At 59.0% G+C, this 13653-nt stretch overlaps 1 protein-coding gene across 2 annotated transcripts in view; it reads left to right on the top strand.

Annotated features, from left to right (window-relative positions):
* The window catches only part of DNAH17 (dynein axonemal heavy chain 17), a 96033-nt gene that overhangs the window by 26653 nt on the left and 55727 nt on the right, over positions 1-13653 (top strand). For both annotated transcript variants that reach the window (XM_072781800.1, XM_072781801.1), the window contains exons 18-26: positions 992-1135; positions 3456-3638; positions 6054-6308; positions 7092-7261; positions 7798-8020; positions 9833-9949; positions 10033-10119; positions 11174-11326; positions 12928-13176. In XM_072781800.1, coding sequence (XP_072637901.1) covers positions 992-1135; positions 3456-3638; positions 6054-6308; positions 7092-7261; positions 7798-8020; positions 9833-9949; positions 10033-10119; positions 11174-11326; positions 12928-13176 — 1581 coding nt within the window. The remainder of the gene's footprint in view (positions 1-991; positions 1136-3455; positions 3639-6053; positions 6309-7091; positions 7262-7797; positions 8021-9832; positions 9950-10032; positions 10120-11173; positions 11327-12927; positions 13177-13653) is intronic.

Raw genomic sequence — 13653 nt, 5'->3', positions numbered from 1 at the left:
GTTGGCCAGGGTAGGGGAAGGGTTCACAGCGCAGCAACAAGACAGGCGGAGAGCCAGGGCAGCAGCGGGCAGGAACCTAGGAGAAGTGGAGACCAGCAAGCCGACAAGGCTTTGTTGTCATAGTTGCCAGAGTCTTCTATGCATACGATAGTCATTTGAACCATTTCTTTCTACCTTACACTGAAGTTATTTAGGTCTGTGTCTTCTTTCCCCTCTTAGAACATAATTGCTTGAGGGTGTGAACTGGGTCATAGTCATCGTTTTGTTCCCTATGGCACCTCAGTGTCTTAAAGATTTATCTATCCTCCCATCCACATATCATCCATCCATCCATCCATCCATCCATCCATCCATCCATCCATCCATCCACACATCTATCCACTCATCCATCCATCTGTCCTCCTATCTACAAATTCATTCACCCATCCATCCACCCATCCATCCACCCATCCATCCACTCAACATGCCAACCACCTATCCATCCATTCCCTAGCTCCTGCTTTGTCCCAGGCATCCTGCTGTATGCGTAAGGCACAATAGTGAAAAGGACAATCAACCCCTATCCTCATATGGCTTGGCATCAAGAGGAGATACAGACTAGACACACATACATAAAGGCATTCAGGGTTGTCATCCATGCCATGGTAGGCACAAATAATGGATTGCTAGAGGGAATACAGGTGAGAAGCAGGGACAGAAGTCAAATCTGAGATGAATGGGAGGTAGTGAAGAAGGGCTTTCCTTTGTGGGGAGGTGACATCTGGGCTGAAACCTAGAAGAAGCTAGATGTGGCCAGAATGGGAGGGAGAAGCCTATGCAAAGACCCTAATGCAGGAAAGCATCTGGCAGATTCGAGAAGCAAAAAAGCAGTTCTGTGTGTCTGGAGTAGGGGAACAGGGACAAGAGCGTCCCAGAGTTGCCAAGAGAGCTGGTTAAAGAGTGAACGGGTGAGCCCGTGAAATGGCAGCCAGCCGTGTGGTCCTATTTGCAGGAAAATGCTGAACTCTTCAGAGCAGATACGACCAGCCAGTCCTGGAAAGACTATGTCAACTATGTCGACAACATGGTCCTGGACGAGTATGACCATTTCATCCACAAATCTCTGAATTACTTCATAGACAACATGGTCCTGGATGTGAGTTATAAGTATAAGATACTCATAGATTTGTGCTATAAAAACGGTGTTATAAGGTCTCCCTTGGAATCTATAGTTTACAGTTCCCTGATGAAAGACCAGGCTATCCTGTTACAAATAAACAGCCGTTAGAACCTGCAGAAGGTGAACTACCTGCCTTGGTTTTAAAACTGAAAGTCCTGTATCCCAGGACCCTCTTTAGGTCCCAGCACTCAGAACTTCAGGTCACCTTAAATCTGCCGTTCCATAAATAGGCTATAGGATACCTAACGGTCCTACCTTGTTGCCCCGGGGCAGTGTTCGCTACTCAAGTAGATGGGGCAGGGGTACCCTCCCATCAGCAGCATCAGCTACTAACCTACTCGGCCCTCCGAGGGGTCCGTGGAAGTGTTCAGCGTGGTCAGCAAAGAGGCTGTGCTGGTTAATTTCATCCTGGCATTCTCCAGCATTTTCCATGGGGGTGGGGCCTCATCCCCCCCCCCCCGTGTCTTTCCCATTACGATAATTCCCAAATGATTTTGAATACTGCCAGTAGGAGAAGATCAAAGGTCCCCCATCCCACCTAGCGCACCCGCAGGAAAGATGGTGGGGAGGACAGCAGGATGCCCTTGTACAAGCTGCAGAGGATGGATGATTCATGTCTGAGCCCAGCTCACGTGACACCAGATGAGCACAGACCCGAAATTCTACGGATGAAAGTCATCATTACTACCGACTATAAGGTTCACCAAGCAGCCCACAATGATGCGAAGTGTCAGCAAGTTAAGTCATTAGTAGTTAATCGGTGGCAATCAAAACATGACGGATGTCCTGATGACAAAATGTCATTCTCCCAAAAATCCCGGAGAGTCCCCATATCTGCAAGTGGCCCAGCAGCAGGAGCAGACCCCTGAGTGAGAGGCTTTAGAAAAGGCTGGGCATCTGAGTTTGTGACCATTGACCTTCCTTTTTTTTTTTTTTTTTTTGGACCATTGATCTTCTGTACCAGTTAGCAGTTCACTTGGCCACTAGGAAACACCATCCCTTTTGGTCACAGAGAAAACCAGTGGGTTCTCGAGTCAACCGCCCACAGGGCCGTCATGGGACTATGTTTGGAAGATGAGCAGCTGTGGAGTGGATCTCGTGGCCACTTGTGGGCCTCGGCCCATACTTTGAGGATCACCGGTGTGTTAGGCTAACCTCCCCCAGGTCACCTGACAAATGAGGCGGGCACCCTCAGCCTCGCAGCCTCGCGAGGGGGCTCCAGGGACAGACAGGGTTACAGTGAGCACCTGCTTTACGAATGGGATCCTCCCGTGGACGTGAGCGTTTGTCCTTTCTGGAGCACAGCGAAAGCCAGCCTGCTTCCTGTTCAGCTCCAGCCATTTTAGGGGCTCAACTAATTGGCCTGCAAGGCAATTTTGCCATGAAAATAAAACATAAGAGAGAGACATTAAAAAGATCACGATGAAACATGAAAAAATTAATATCAATTTCTTCTTTCATGAAGAGAAGTGTCCGTTTTCCAAATGCTAGAGTGCAAATTGGTAACTGAGCCCGATACTGTGCCATGACCGCGTCCACACGTTCCTCCCTGGCATATTGTCATGTGTACGTCCACCGACACCCAACGTTCTATGGGAAATAACGAGAGAAGGCTGACGCCGTCACGCTTCTGTCACCGAGGCTTGTTGCATGGTGGCCGACGCATGCTCAGCTCCCAGGATCGTCTCACGTGCAACCCGGCTGCACCCGGTCTTGTCCGTCGAGCCCACACACCTAGCTGTGACCCGCCATCGTCCACCACGAGGGCGAGCTGGGATTGATATAACCCGGTCCTCATCGCCGGCACCTCCGAGAACTTCGTCAGTGGAGACACGGAACCAGACTGGTCGTCGACCGGTTATTTCATCTTTTAAGGCGAAATTGTCTTCCTGTCAATGAGTCACGGGGCCAAGATGCTCGTGGGGGAGCCGCCTAGCACCGTGGATGTGAGGGTGGTGCTCTCCGGAGCAGCCGTGACCCCATGGCTCGCGGCGGGGCTGCCCACGCCTGGGGGTGAGCCGGCCGGCACCCCTGCGCCTCCCACGCGCTGAGTCCTCACAGCAACCCCGGGGCTCTGTTCTATAAAACCATGATCCTCATTTCATGTACCCGGGAACCTGGGGGCCAAGTGCCCGGCCTGCTCTGGGCCCTGTGGCATGAGCGCGGTTCCCTGAAGCTTGCTCAGGGGTCCCCTGGGGCAGTGCGGGGAGGCCCTGGGGTCCCCCGAGACAACATCAGGGCCCTGGGAGGGCTTCCACCGAACTCAGGGCGTTGACCCCGGGCCGGCCTGTTTCAGGAGAGCGTCGCGCCGCTGTTTGAGGTCTGCATGGAGCTGAGCGAGGAAGGGCTGGTCTTCCATCCGTCCCTGGAGGTGGGCGCGGACCATGGCTTCCTGAGGCTGATCGAGGGCCTGATCAACGACATCTACAATGCAGCCAAGCTCATCCCCCGGCTGGCCAAGGGCCGGGTGAGCTACAAGGTGAGTCGGGGCCCGCGCCACATGGGTGGTGGCTCCCTTGTTGCGGCTTCTTCCCAACTCAGCGGCGCCCGGTCACTTACATTTTACGTGCTGATGGTTCCGAGCGTGTGATGTGTGACGAGGTCCCCAGGATGAGAGGCTGCGTTCCCCTCCCCAGAGGGGCTCCTCCCTGGTCGGCATGGTTTTCTTTCCCGTGGACGCGCCCCCGCCCCAGCCGGATGGCGAGGGTGCGCTCTTACCCCCCGTCCCTGGCATCGCGCTTGCTTCTACAAGTTCAAGGTGTGGTCCCCTCGGCACGCGGGCATTTTGGCAAATGGGCCTTCGCTGGCTTGTGCGTCCAGGTACCGTGGACGCAGTAAACAACCTCAGCAAAACACAGAGCAGATCCTCGGACCCGGAAGGCGTAGGAAGGGCTGCCTCCCCAGAAGGGAGGCCTGAGGAGGCGTGTGTGCCAGGGCATGGTTTGTGCAAGAGTGAAACAAAAACTGGAAGGGACCGAAGTGCCATCCAGCAGGGGAGCGTTCAGCAGCCTCCGGCCCATCCATCCGGGGGCATCTGGACGAGACAGGGGTGGGAAGGGCTGGCGGCAGGTTATTGAGTGTCCATCAAGTCGGAGAACGACGTTTAGAAGACGGTTTCATTCATTGAAACGAACAGAAATCTGACTTTCTCTAGATACGCTCCTAACCGTGAGGACTGCTCACGTCTGGAAACAGGATGGGGGTGAGGAGGGAGCTGGCAGGGACAAGGGGGTGGCAGGGGTTTTTATTTCAAACACTTCTGCGCTGCTTGAGGTTTGTGATAACAGGCATGAATTATTTGCAATCAGTACTTACAGCAGGAGGCTCTGTGCTCTCAGGGAAGAAGGTACATGTGCACACGTGTGTGCATGTGTGTTTGTACACACACGTGATGAGCTGAGTGCACAGAGGAAATATGCCCCAGCGTCAAGGACCGCTTCCCAGAGGAGCTGAGTTTGGGTCTTAAAGGGTGGGAAGGGATTTCCAGGCAGACGGCGTCAGGCAAAGGCAATGGCTTGAGGACTTCGTGGCCACACAAAGGGGATGTGCCTCGACCAAGCGTTCCAGGGTCCAGAATAGAGCTTGTCACCAGAGATCAGCTCAGGGATGGACGTGGGACCCGGTGTGCTCCGGTGTCCGGAGCTCCTGCACCTGCTGGTGAAGACACACGTGGAGGAGGTTAGAGCTAAGCAGAAGGGTCCGCTGACCAGGCCGTACCCCAGCCTGTGCGCACGGCCCCCTTCTCCGGTCTCGTTTGTGTCTGTGGGGTCTTAATCTGTGGAGGTGACTGGTGCCAGTGTGGAGAGCCAGTGCCATCAGGAGAGAAGTTACTGCTGCTCCCATAGGATCAAGAGGCCTGGCAAGCAGGGCAGGGCCACAGGGGTCACGGCAGGTGCAGGGGTGCGGTGAAGGGAACGCCCAGGCCCGAGCCTTTCACCGAGGTGGGGGCGGGCATCCACAGGAAAGGCAGGACCAGCAGGGGAAACAGCTGAGGACTAGCCAGTTGGCATCAATGTCGGCAACTCTGGGCTCCAGGGTCACCTGCCGGGAGGTGGGGTGGGGATGTAGACCCAGGGCGGGCTGGTGTGCAGGTGAAGGGTATGTGCCCTTCGGGGCCCTTCTCTCCTTCAGGATGGGCTAGTCCCCAGACGGGCAGGGTCTCCCCAGCCAGCACGAGCTTTTAAGACATCAAGGCAGCTTAAGATACAGAAAATAAAAGCCATAATTAACACACACGCCCCCACACCTCGAGACTCTCCAGTTTCATGAGTCATTGAGTTGCCTTGTTGCATAAACCAACTTGGGTCGGGTTTTCTGTGGCTCAAAATTCAAGATTCTGTCCAGATCAGGCCTTCCCTGTTCCCTGCTCTAGCCGCTCACAGCAGCTTCCCTGAGGTCCTCGAGCACCTGCTCCCTCCCAGCGCAGGGCCTTTGCATGTGCTTTGCTGCTTCTCTTGCTCTTTGCGCACCAGTCCAGGGGTTCCCAGGACAATGGTTCCTCGGGGAACACTCCCCGACCTCCCGCCAGCTACACGTTAAAGCAAAGCTTGGCATCAGTGACTGTTTGAGGAACGTCTGGCCCCATGCCTGGACCGCCACCCTCCACGTGGCCAGTGCCCACCCCTTTGCATGCACACAGCAGGTTCTAAGTTACTCCCACACGAGCGAGTCGGTGTGCGAGCCACCCCGGGGTCGGCGGGGCCAAAGCCACCTCCCAGATAATCTCACGGGAGAGCCCGGCAAAGCGGCAAATGGCTCGGTTTTCCACCTTGAGAGGTTAGCAGCGCCTCCGCGGGGCAGAGAGCCGCCCTCCGGGGTGCAGAGCTCGGGTCGAAGCCGGTTCCCCAGGCAAGACGCTGGCTCACCTGCGTGCCTCTCCCCTGCCCCCTCGCAGGCAGACCTGGAGGACATGACGGACCTTATAGAGATGCGGGAGGAGATGTCCAACCTGGTCATCAGCGCCATGAAGGAGGCCGAGGAGTACCAGGACTCCTTCGAGAGGTTCTCCTACCTCTGGACGGACGACCCCCAGGAGTTCATGAAGCACTTCCTGGTCTACGGGCGCGCGGTCGCCCCCGAGGACTTGGACCACCGCGCCCAAGAGGCTGTCCCTAAGACGCCGCCCAACCTGGCCCAGTTCCAGCAGCAGGTGCGTGTGCGGGCTTCCCGGGGGGCGGGGGAGCTCCCTGGGCTCGATTCAAACCTTGGGGATGTGGTTTTTAAATGTGGGTTTTATCATTATTCTGGTCTGGTGCCTCCCAGCAGGGCAAGGGACTGCCATGGGAGAGAGCTTGGGACTCCCAGGGTCCAGGAGGAGGGGGCACACCACGTCCCCACGGGGCCTAGGGGGATGGCCCAGGGTCGGTCCCGGGGCAGAGGGACAGAGGGACAGAGGGGCAGGAAGGCGGGATCCACAGCCCGCATTGTGGTTTCCACGGGAAAGGAAGGACCAGCTAGTGGGAATCCTGTCGGTGGGCTCCTGGGTGTAGGGGTGGCCCCTCGCTGCCTGGTCCCGGGCCCTGGGGGATTAGGACAGGGTAGTTGGGGAGCAGGCTCGGGGTTAGTCTGTGGATGAAAGGCAGGCCCCCGGGGGGTCTCTCTCCCAGCCCTGGGAGAGGCCGTCCCACCAGGGGCAGCAAGGCCCCGGGTGCCCGAGCGTCGGACAGATAGGACACAAGAAGACAAGTACCTCGCACGCACACCCCCCTCCCCACGCACGGGGGGAGAGGCGCCTGTGAGCAGGAGCCACCCACCCGCAGGGAGACGCCGCCGGGGGGGGGGCAGCTGGCAGAGCGTGAGGAGCCCCGGCATCACCCTGACCGCGGTCACCTCGAGCTTCTGGCCTATTCTTCAGATTGCCGGAGCTGGGGATGGGCTGCTGGGGCGTGGGGGTCCCCGCCGCCTGACGGTGAGCAGCGGCTCTGTTTTCCAGATCAATTCCTACGAGAAGCTGTACGAGGAAGTGTCCAGGTGTGAGAACACCAAGGTGTTCAACGGTTGGCTTCAGTGCGACTGTCGCCCCTTCAAGCAGGTGCTCCTCAACACCATCAAGCGCTGGAGCTTCATGTTCAAGCGACACCTGAGCAACCACGTCATCAGCAGGTGGGTGCCGGGACGTGGCCCTTCCTGCTGCCACCCTGACCTTGACCTCGGCCGAGGAGAGCCGGAGAACAGGCCTTCATGGTGTCGGTGGGGCGCTCCTCCCGGGCAGGCCTGGGGGTGAAGGCCAGGTGTAGAGGCCAGCAGCCCCCTGCCCCGCATGGAGAGTAGGTCCCAGGGGGCAGGGGTCACCTGGCTGTGAGTGGGACACCTGCTCGTCGAGCATCTCCATGCCTGGGGTCCCGGCGGTGGCAAGGCAGCCCGACATGTCGCCCGTGGGCCAGTGACTGCGCGGTCGGGGCCGTGGGGGCACGGGCCCCGGGGAGTGCCGGCGGGGAGGCCAGTGGGTGGAGCTGGGGCCCTAGGGCCGGGGTCAAGAGCAGGGGTCCTGAGGCGGACGGGAGCTCTCCCTTGCTCGGCAGGGCCCCGCAGCGTAACCGGGGAGCCCCCGTGCCGGCCGCCTCCCCCGACCAGGGCTGCCTCACCACGCGCCCCCACCAGAGAGGGTGACACCCTCACCAGGGCCTCTTGCTCCACAGCCTGGCCGACCTAGAAGCCTTCATGAAAGTCACCAGGACGGGCTTAACCAAGACCCTCAAGGAAGGGGATTACGACGGTCTCGTGGAGGTGATGGGGCATCTGATGAAGGTCAAGGAGAGGCAGGTGGCCACCGACAACATGTTCGAGCCCCTGAAGCAAACCATCGAGCTGCTTAAGACCTATGGGGAGGAGATCCCGGAGGAGACACACCTGAAGCTGCAGGTGGGCAGCAGCCGGCGCCACGCCGTCCAGGGCAGGGGCGGGGAGCAGCCCAGTGTTGGGAGACGGTGGGGGTGCCATCCAGGGGGTGGGGGTGGGGAGCAGCCCAATGTTGGGGGACAATGGGGGTGCCATCCAGGGGGTGGGGGTGGGGAGCAGCCCAGTGTTGGGGGGACGGAGGGAGGTGTTATCCAGGGGGTGGGGAGTATGGGAGCAACCCAGTGTTGGGGGATGGTGGGGGCTGCCATCCAGGGGGTGGGGGTCAGGGAGCAGCCTAGTGTTGGGAGGCAGGGGAATGCCATCCAGGGCAGGCGGGGCAGGGGAGAAGGGAGTAGCCCAGTGGGGGGGGTGGAGGGGGGCACCCAGGGAAGGTGGAGGGAAGTCAGCTCAGTGCCTGGGAACCTTCCAGGGAAGGTTGGGGGAAGCAGCCCACGGTTGGGGGACAGTGGGATGCAGTCCAGGGTGGGGGGCAGGAAGCAGCCCAGTGCCGGGAGGTGGAGGGGGCGCCCAGTGCTGGGGGCCCCCTCGCAGCAGGGGTGCAGGTTCCTGCAAAGGAAGGGACAGCGAGCCAGTGGTTCCACCATTGAATTGTTGGATTACCAAGGCCTTCACATCCCATGGCCCGAGGACGGGCCCACCCGGGGTGCAGGGGACCGGGACAGGGAGCAGGATCAGTGGAGGCCCTGGGCCGGGCAGGGGCCGGCTGCTGCGGGAACTCCCCGACCGGAAGGTCCGAGTGGCAGGCTGACCAAGCAAGCTGGGCAGGACGAGGGCTCCAGGCTGCCTTTGCCCGCCCGTCACAGCTAACGCAGGGTCCTGAAGCCCCCGCCCACCACCCCCTTTCTCTGCTCTCCGCCCTGCTCTGGATCTGGGCCGGGACCCTGGGGCAGACGGGGTGGCGGTGGTGTGGGGTGGGGGCAGAGGGGCGGGAGGCACTGCCCGGGGCCCTACTTTGGAGACAGCAGAGTTTGCAGCCTGTCACGGGGCTGGTGGCCGCCCTGTCACTCTGCCCAGGGGCCAGCGGATGGTGCGGATGCGAAGTGTGCGTGGCCCGGCCCAGGGGCGACTGGTGTGAAATGGGCCTTGAGAGGTACCGCCGCCCACAGAAGGTTAGCTGATGGTAGAGGAGAGGGAAACACGAATCTTTTGTGGGAGAAGAATTCATGGGCTGGGATTCTTTTTCTTCAAAATATTTTATGATCAAAAGTCCAATATCTGCTCAAACGTGGAGAACTTAAAAAGAAACACACACAAACATGTACGTGTGATACACCTGCACATGCATACAACACCTTCACACACATTACAATCATACACACATGACAGATGCACGTGCAAGTACATGGGTGTGCTACTCGTGTATGCACGTGTGCATGCACACACACAAATGTGTACGTGCGATAAGACACCTGCACATGCACACGCACATGAACATCTTACAATCCTACACACACGACACATGCATGTGCAGGTATGTGTGCATACCATACTAATGTGCACGCGCACACTGCACAAACATGCGTGTACAACATGGACATCTAACATACGCAAACACACGCATACAGGTGCACAGGAATCAGGTTAAAACAGGGTGAAAACGGACAATTTGCCGTCTGGTTCACAGAGACATGCCGAGGCGGGTTTCCCGGTTCAGGGGTCCAGCGGCAGCTGCAGAAGGCACCGCCCTGGGGACGCTGTCGGGGGCCACACGGGACCCCGTGTGCTAGTCTTGCGACTCCCTGCGAGTCGTAATACTTCATGACAGAAAGTTCTTTAAAGAACGGACAAGGGAAGGGTCCCTGTGCGTCCCCGCAGGAGCTGCCGGAGCAGTGGACCAACACCAAGAAGCTGGCCATCCAGGTGAAGCAGAACGTGGCGCCGCTGCAGGCCAACGAGGTCAACATCCTGAGGCGGAAGTGCCAGCAGTTCGAGGTAGCGCAGCCCCGGGGTTGGGGGCCCCTCCAGGTGGCCGCGCCGGAGCCCAGGGCGGGGGTGACCCAGCGCTTCTCCGGCAGCTCAAGCAGCACGAGTTCAGGGAGAAGTTCCGGCGAGAGGCCCCGTTCAGCTTCACGGACCCCGACCCCTACAAGTCCCTCAATAAGGTGCGTCACCCAAGGGCGCGGCGCCCTCCCAGCCCTGCCCCAGGCTCCCGTTCCTGGCCTTGGGGCCCGGCAAGTGCCCGGTGTCCGCGCCAGCCCTGGCGTCCCGGCCCGCGGGGCCCCGCCGTACCTCGGCCCGCCCCGGCCCCGTCACGCCCCGCTTGGCACTCACCTGTCGTCTTCCCTCCCTGGCCACCGTGTGCCCGTGGCCGAGCCCCGCCAGGTCCCCCTCTGCTCCTGCTGCCATGTCCACAACTGGCATCCAACATGCAGGTGCCACAGGCTGGGCCTGACAGCCCCTCGGGCTCGGGACCGCGGCCTCCAACGGAGGAGCACGAAGACCCCGGTGCCCTTGGGGTCACCCACACGTGCCCTCCCCCAGCCTCCGCTCCCCGCATGGCTTCGAAGCCACTGTTTCCGAAGACCCTTCCTGCTCTTCAGGGTCGTTATCTCACATCGCACCCCCGAGCCCAGTGCGGGGGTGAGCGGCCTCCCCCAGAGCCCTCGGGCCCCGGACTGGATTCTGAAGAGACCCAGCGTGAGCTTGTTTATGATCAGGCCCGTGCATGGAAAGGCCTCTGGGAGCCGCCCGCACACGCGGGGAGCCACCTGCGCATCCACGCAGACACTCACCGGCTCCACGCCGAAGCACCTGCTCCACTCACCTGCTTCGGAGTGACCCTTGCTTCCCTCCTCTTATCTAGACTGTTCTCATTTTCAATGCAATCATGCATCACCTACATAATGCTTAGTAATGTAAAAAAAAAAAAAAAAAAAAAAACCCCAGGAGGTGAGAAGGGAGCGATCTCGAACCTCTCAGGAGGAAATCGGGCATTGGTGCAGGGTCTGTGAAAGTCACTTCTGGTGCCTGAACTCCCAAAGCTGGAGGGCCTGGCCACGCGGCCGGACGCAGGGGCAGGCGAAGGCGGGAGGGAGAGGGTGCTGCTGCGTCCCCCGCCAGGAGGACAGCTGCCCCTGGGCGGTGCCCGGGGTCGGGGCACGGCTCCGGCACTGAGCGCGAGCCCCGCTCTTGACTGCCCCCCTCGCCTGCCTCCAGCAACAAAAGAGCATCGCGTCCATGGAGAGCACCATGGAAGCCCTGTGCAAGTCCGGGAGCCTGTTCGAAGTCACGGTCCCAGACTACAGGCAGCTCAAGGCTTGTCACAAAGAGGTCCGCCTGCTGAAGGAGCTCTGGGACATAATCGTCATGGTGAGGGGCACGGCGGGGACGGCGGGCCCGGGGTGGGCGGGGTGGGCCAGAGGAGGTGCTCCCAGCATCCCCGGCCGCTAGGACGCTGCAGTGCAGCTGACGGAGGCGCCCCCTCTTCTTGGACGCCAGGGTAGCGCACGAACGCTGCTGGCTCCGGCCGGCCCCTCCTCCCGGCTCCCCCATTTTCAGAGAAATGTTAGCTCTCCCCTCTTATTCTCTTGAATGAACTTCAGAATCTCTGTCCAACCCCCCCCCCAACAGAAGCCCACCGTGGCTTCGTCCAGAACCGGCTCTCCTCCGTGAGCTAATCTGGGGAGAGCTGCTCTCACGGGGCCCTTCAGGCTTCCCGCACGGAAGCACGCTGTGTCTCCGTTGGTCTTATTGTCCAGGAAATCACAGTAAAATATTGAAAACGTCTTCCTTCTGGCCACACTGAGCCTCGCAGTCCCTGGGGTCACGGGCTCCGTTACAATCGCTCCTAACGAGAGAGGACACAGTGGAGCCTCTTGACGCTGACTTTTCCACAATTAGCTGAACTGGAGTCTCTCGTGTAGGAGGAACATTCCGGGACGCAGTCGGCAAAGCCAGAGAGGACGGGGGCTGCCCATCCCCTTGATAAATAGCGGTCCACCCGGACTGGAGAATAAAGCCCCCACATTTCCCAGGAGGTGTAGCCATAAGCATTTACCGCCAGAATATTTCACAGAGGATCCTCCAAAACAAACTGCCCAGGACACTTTTATGATAACAGGATAGAGAATAAGCTTAACCCCAAAAGAGCCGCTGATTCAATGCCTACGGGGCGATTAAGGTTTCGTGTCTTAGCGTCTTCAAGACAGGTGTCCTATAAACACCCGCACCTCTTTGTCTTTACGGAGCAAGTACGCTTGGCCAGCCCAGGCCTCAGGCCTCAAGCACCTGCGCCAACGATCTCATTCCATCCATCCCAGGCTCACGTCCATTCTCAGCCCGCACCAAACGGAAGACTGCAGGCTTTGTGGTCGTCTGTCTCCACTGTCCATAGGGTTCTTCCCGGGGAGATTCTGTGTCTTTGAGTTTTTTCTAGTAGAAAAACTCACCATCAGTCAGTATGAGCGAGGCTACTCCGCACCGACAAACAGCCCTGAGAGAACCTCCGTGTAGCTAACAGCAGAAGTGTAATTCTCTTTCATGCAAAGTCCACATGGGACTGGTTCCACGCAGCCCTTGGGTGGCTCTGCGTTCCAGGCTGTGGAGCCACACACGTTCCCACGACTGCCACGGCGGGCAGAGCTCTGGGTCAAGCACTGGCAATTACGTGCTTCCGCCCCGAAGTGCCAGGCATCACTCTGGTTTCCCTGGTCGAGGCGGGTCCCATGGCCTCACCAAGGAGTAGAGGGGCCTGGGTGCTGGTGAGCAGTAGTGGCACCCTCCATGGGGTCGGCCAAAACCTATTTGACCGGCTGGCTTCTGAGTTGTATCTTTACAACCAGGAGCTTTCCTGGCTTGTGTCCATGCACCCTAGCACCCGCTGTTAGTGGTTCCCTGTACCCGCCAGGAGCCGCGGCAGTCAGGTGACACGGATGTCTCCCCCAGGCCCTCAGTGAGTGTTTCCACCTCAGGTGAACACCAGCATCGATAACTGGAAGACCACCCAGTGGAAAAATATTAACGTGGAGCAGATGGACATAGATTGTAAGAAGTTCGCCAAAGACGTGAGGTCTCTGGACAAGGAGATGAAGAGCTGGGACGCCTTCATAGGGCTGGACAACACCGTAAAGAACATGATCACATCCCTGCGCGCCGTGAGCGAGCTGCAGAACCCCGCCATCCGGGACCGCCACTGGCAGCAGCTCATGCAGGCCACCCAGGTACCGCGATGGGCGGCCCTTGGCTGATGAAGCTGGGTGCGAGCGAGGCTAGCTTCGGGCGCCTGTGAGCTGGGGCGGCTGCCCCTTGGGGCGCTGTGCCCATAAGGCCCCCACGCTGGGTAGAATGCTCTGCTGTAGCCATCTGGAAATTCTTCATGAGTTTTTAAGATTTTATTTATTTGAGAGAGAACCTGAGCATGGGGGAGCAGTGGCAGAGGGAGAAGCAGACTCCCCACTGAGCAGGGAGCCCAATGTGGGGCTTAATCCCAGGACCCTGAGATCAGGACCTGAGCCAAAGTCAGACGCTTAACCGACTGAGCCACCCAGGGGCCCAATCCTTAATAGTTTTTTAACAAAGAGCCCCATTATTTTCATTTTGCACTGGGCCTTGCAAATTATGTAGCCAGTTTCGGTTGTAGATGGATTGTCCATAGGGTTCAGGAATTTTGGCTTGGATGAACATCTCCCCTGGCCTCC

This window comes from Canis lupus, chromosome 16, assembly GCF_048164855.1.
Source record: "Canis lupus baileyi chromosome 16, mCanLup2.hap1, whole genome shotgun sequence".
Taxonomy (NCBI): Eukaryota; Metazoa; Chordata; class Mammalia; order Carnivora; family Canidae; genus Canis; species Canis lupus.
This window is presented reverse-complemented; position numbering and strand designations above follow the sequence as displayed.